Source organism: Eptatretus burgeri, chromosome 5, assembly GCF_056783735.1.
Source record: "Eptatretus burgeri isolate ZD-2024b chromosome 5, Ebu_testis_v1, whole genome shotgun sequence".
NCBI classification, from domain to species: domain Eukaryota; kingdom Metazoa; phylum Chordata; class Myxini; order Myxiniformes; family Myxinidae; genus Eptatretus; species Eptatretus burgeri.
In genome coordinates, this window is record NC_140965.1 from 72019215 (window position 1) to 72023573 (window position 4359).

Sequence of the window (4359 nt, forward strand, 5' to 3'; positions counted from 1 at the left end):
GAGAGAGTTCTCGAGAAGAACGCGACGGGTCTCCCAGACTGATTAAGCGTAGCAGCTATCGCGTGATCTGAAGCGTCGGTCTCCACCACAAAGGGCACCGAGCTATCGATCGATAAAACCACGGAATTACTGATATCGTCTTTGAGGTTGTGGAAGGCTGTCACAACAGCGGCATCTGGTGGAAAGTTTTTGCAATGCACTAGGGGATGTATTTTCTCGGAGTATTGCGAAATCCATCTTGCATAGTAAGCAAACATGCCGATCACCCGGCGCATCGTCTGCAGGTCCTGAGGTGGGGGTAGCTCACGAAGTGGGCGCAATCGTTCAGGATCAGGCTTAATTGTGCCGTCGGCTATCGTGTAGCCGAGAAGGTCAATTGACCTTGCCGAGAATACGCATTTCTCGTAGTTGCGAGTCAGATTATATTTTCTAGCAATGCTCAAGAATCTGTCCAGATTCATATCATGTTCCCCCTGATCCCTACCGCACACTGTGACATTGTCCACGTAAACAAAAGTGTCTTTGAGGTTTTCATCTGAGATGATGTCGTCCATAACCCGTTGGAAGCAAGCAACCCCATTCGTGACACCGAAAGGTATTCTCCTGAATTGGTAGAGGCGCCTACCTGCCTGGAATGCGGTGTAAGGTTTGTCTTCCTCTCGGATGGGAATTTGGTGATAGGCGCTTCGCAAGTCGATGGTACTGAATACCTTATAATTGGCCACGCGTTCGACCATCTCATCTATGCGCGGCAGGGGGTAGGCATCGAGTTGGGTAAAGCGATTGACCGTTTGGGAATAATCGACAACCATTTGTTTCTTATGGTTCTGACTGCTGGTTACTAACACCTGTGCGCGCCATGGCGAATCGCTCGGTTCTATAATTCCTTCTTCCAGTAATCGCTTGGTTTCTGAAGTGATGAAATTCATGTCAGCAGTGGTATATCGCCGCGATTTGATCGCTATCGGTTTGCAGACCGGCGACAAGTGAGCGAACAGCTGGGGGGACGTTACCTCGGCGGTGGTCAAAGCATTTAAAATTAGACGAGGTTTACTTCCTCCAAAGGGTATTTCGACGCTCGTGTGCTGCTTGAGGACATTATGACCCAGAATTACGTCTGCGCACAAATCACGAAGCACCAGTACCCTTACATCCCGATGCGTGTACCCTTTTACGTCCAATTCGACTTTGCAGTACCCTCGTACGCGAGACTGTAGTGAGGTGGCGGCCATGCATACCGTATTGTCTGTCGGGTGGATTATCCATTTCCTGCCCTTCACTAGCGAGCTGTTGACAAAACTTTCAGAGCTACCGGTATCAATCAGTGCCTCAGCCATATGCCCGTTAATTCGTACGTTGATGATAGCCTTGGATAGATTCCCCGGGGAGGCTGCAGTTAATTTATTTTGCGAGTAGAGAGCCGCAGAAGTGGGTTTATTTCTCCTTAGAGTAGATTTACATACCCTGGCATAATGCCCTTTCTTGTCGCAATTCATGCATGTGGCATCTCTGGCAGGGCATTTTTGGCGGGGTGCCTTTTGTACCCACAAAAGAAGCATTTACCAACCGGAGTAGCAGCTGAGGAGTTTGACGTGGCCTGTGTATCCGGCTCCTCGGGTGTTTCTCCATCCCCTGTGTCTGGCTGTGTCTGTGCCAGTGGGGTTCCTTGAGTTCCCATCGTAGCAGCGTTCATTAGCAGCATCGGTGTCCCAAATGACTCAGATTGCTGCTGAGCCGTATCCATCGCTCGAGCCTGATCGACTACCTTGTCAAGAGTGGGTTGCGCTTTCTCTAGTAAGCGTTGCCGTATGTGGGCTGATCTAAGTCCTTGGATGAATGCCTCCCGTGTCGCTTCCTTTCGGTGTTCCTCGGCGCTTACGGCCCGGAAGCTGCAGTCTTTTCCCAGCTGATTCAGAGCTTGCAGGAACTGATCGATTGTCTCCCCGGCAGCTTGCCGGCGTGTGTTGAGAAGATGTCGTATGTATACCTCGTTCTTGCGCTTCACGTAGAGCGCCTGCAGCACGTCGATCGCTGCTTCGTAAGTGTCGCACTCCGAGAAGAGCCTGTACACGCTGGGCGAGACATGATTCACGAGGGCGGCAAATTTGTCAGCTCCCTCTTCGATGATGGTCAGATAGTGTGAGAAGGAACAGAACCAATGCGACCATTTCATTTCTGCGTCAGTCGCGTTTGGGTCTGCGTCGAACCTCTCTGGTTTGTAGATCTTGTCCATCGTTGGTTGAGAGAGCCGAGAAAACCAAATGGAATAAATTGAAATGAAGACGAGAGAAGAACCTTCAGAGTTTAGGCTTTATTCCATTTGATTGGAGCCGCTTCTACGGGCACACCAGGAAATACAAACGCAGCATGGAGTACAAGCAGTAAGGTACACACGCGCAACTAATCACCGCAAAATAAATCAGTATTATATATCAATCAGTATTCTCACCATTCAATGAGCACCAAGTGAGCCGGCGACATACAACGGCAATGCCCCAGGGACAAAACCCCGCGGCCGAGCCGAACCTCAGCTTTATCTCTTCTGTGCTCGAGCCGGGCATCACGTGGTCACACGTCACGACCTTCCATTCACCACAGCAGCGACAATCTCCTCACTCGAGAAGAAGGGCGGGATGTTAGACAGTGTTAATTTTACCGCCATCGTATCGAGATAACTAACGTTAACGAAGACGTCCGGCGGTACGGATAGACCGGTTTCGACCGCCTGAGCCACGTGTCTCTCCTCCGACAAGAAAACCACGACACGTTGGCTCATTTTCGAAGCAGCGAGAACATTCTCGATTCCTACGAGCTCTCCCAGAGCCATCACCACGTTCTCAACACTAACTCCATCAGGTGGAGTAATTGTCACTCCATTTTTCCGAGTGAGTGACTCGTACACACTATTGTGCAAACGTCCGTTTGCCATAGCTTAAAGCAAAAGAAGAGAAGTTTAAGTTTAACAAAGGAAAACCGTCACAAGCAACCAGCAAGTGGGGTCAAATGAAGTATAAGGGAAAAGAAGAGTATAAGGAAGAAGCTAAACCACCGATAAACGGCAGGCCTATGAAAACAAGGCAGATGAAAAAGTAGGCCCAGAAACCCGAAGGTTTCAAGGAAAACCCACAAAGCACCTACCGTGCGCGCTCTCCCTCTCTCTCTTGTCTCAGCAGGAAGGGAAACAGGGAAAGAACTCCACAAACACATACGGGGACACAGAGGGAAAAGAAATAGGGACAGGAACAACACGAACACAGCACAGTACTCACAGCTGCACACACAGAGCCGCCATGACGCCACACCCATGCACGACTCACCAACAACCAGCAGGGGGTGAGAGAGAGAGATAGGAGAGAAAGATAGGAGAGAGAGAGAGAGAGAGATAGGAGAGAGAGATAGGAGAGAGAGATAGGAGAGAGAGATAGGAGAGAGAGATAGGAGAGAGAGATAGGAGAGAGAGATAGGAGAGAGAGATAGGAGAGAGAGATAGGAGAGAGAGATAGGAGAGAGAGATAGGAGAGAGAGATAGGAGAGAGAGATAGGAGAGAGAGAGATAGGAGAGAGAGATAGGAGAGAGAGATAGGAGAGAGAGATAGGAGAGAGAGATAGGAGAGAGAGATAGGAGAGAGAGATAGGAGAGAGAGATAGGAGAGAGAGATAGGAGAGAGAGATAGGAGAGAGAGATAGGAGAGAGAGATAGGAGAGAGAGATAGGAGAGAGAGATAGGAGAGAGAGATAGGAGAGAGAGATAGGAGAGAGAGATAGGAGAGAGAGATAGGAGAGAGAGATAGGAGAGAGAGATAGGAGAGAGAGATAGGAGAGAGAGATAGGAGAGAGAGATAGGAGAGAGAGATAGGAGAGAGAGATAGGAGAGAGAGATAGGAGAGAGAGATAGGAGAGAGAGATAGGAGAGATAGGAGAGATAGGAGAGATAGGAGAGATAGGAGAGATAGGAGAGATAGGAGAGATAGGAAAGATAGAGAGATAGAGAGATAGAGAGATAGAGAGAGAGAGAGAGAGAGAGAGAGAGAGAGAGAGAGAGAGAGAGAGAGAGAGAGAGAGAGAGAGAGAGAGAGAGAGAGAGAGAGAGACTTGACTTTTGTTTGCTTTTATTATAAAAGTATCAAAACACACCAGAAAAAGCTCTCTTTTTTTTGTCTCTCTTACTTGTGGAACATTTACTTTTGGCTCAACAGAAAGTTCTGCTCTGTTTACGGACCCCTCCGAATTTGCCTTGTCCATGTCCTTCCCCTCTACAACCCTTACATCATCATCTGTGAGGGAGGGGTTGACATATAACTCACAGGGATTTTCACCTTTATCTATTTCTCCATCACTGTCAGACATAGCTGTTAACTC

The 4359-nt window shown here is 48.7% G+C and overlaps 1 protein-coding gene across 1 annotated transcript; it reads right to left on the reverse strand.

Moving 5' to 3' along the window:
* Positions 1 to 286: 286 nt before the first annotated feature.
* On the reverse strand, positions 287 to 3332 carry LOC147026678 (uncharacterized). Its single transcript, XM_085882368.1, has 2 exons — positions 2450 to 3332; positions 287 to 2336 (listed from the first exon to the last, which is right to left on the reverse strand). Exon 2 carries the CDS (start codon positions 2231 to 2233, stop codon positions 1493 to 1495), a length of 741 nt encoding a protein of 246 aa, XP_085738494.1. The 5' UTR covers positions 2234 to 2336; positions 2450 to 3332; the 3' UTR covers positions 287 to 1492.
* Between the last annotated feature and the right edge of the window lie 1027 nt (positions 3333 to 4359).

Excerpts from the sequence above, each read along its gene's own strand:
- LOC147026678 (XM_085882368.1), bottom strand. The coding sequence starts at position 2,233 with ATGGACAAGATCTACAAACCAGAGAGGTTCGACGCAGACCCAAACGCG.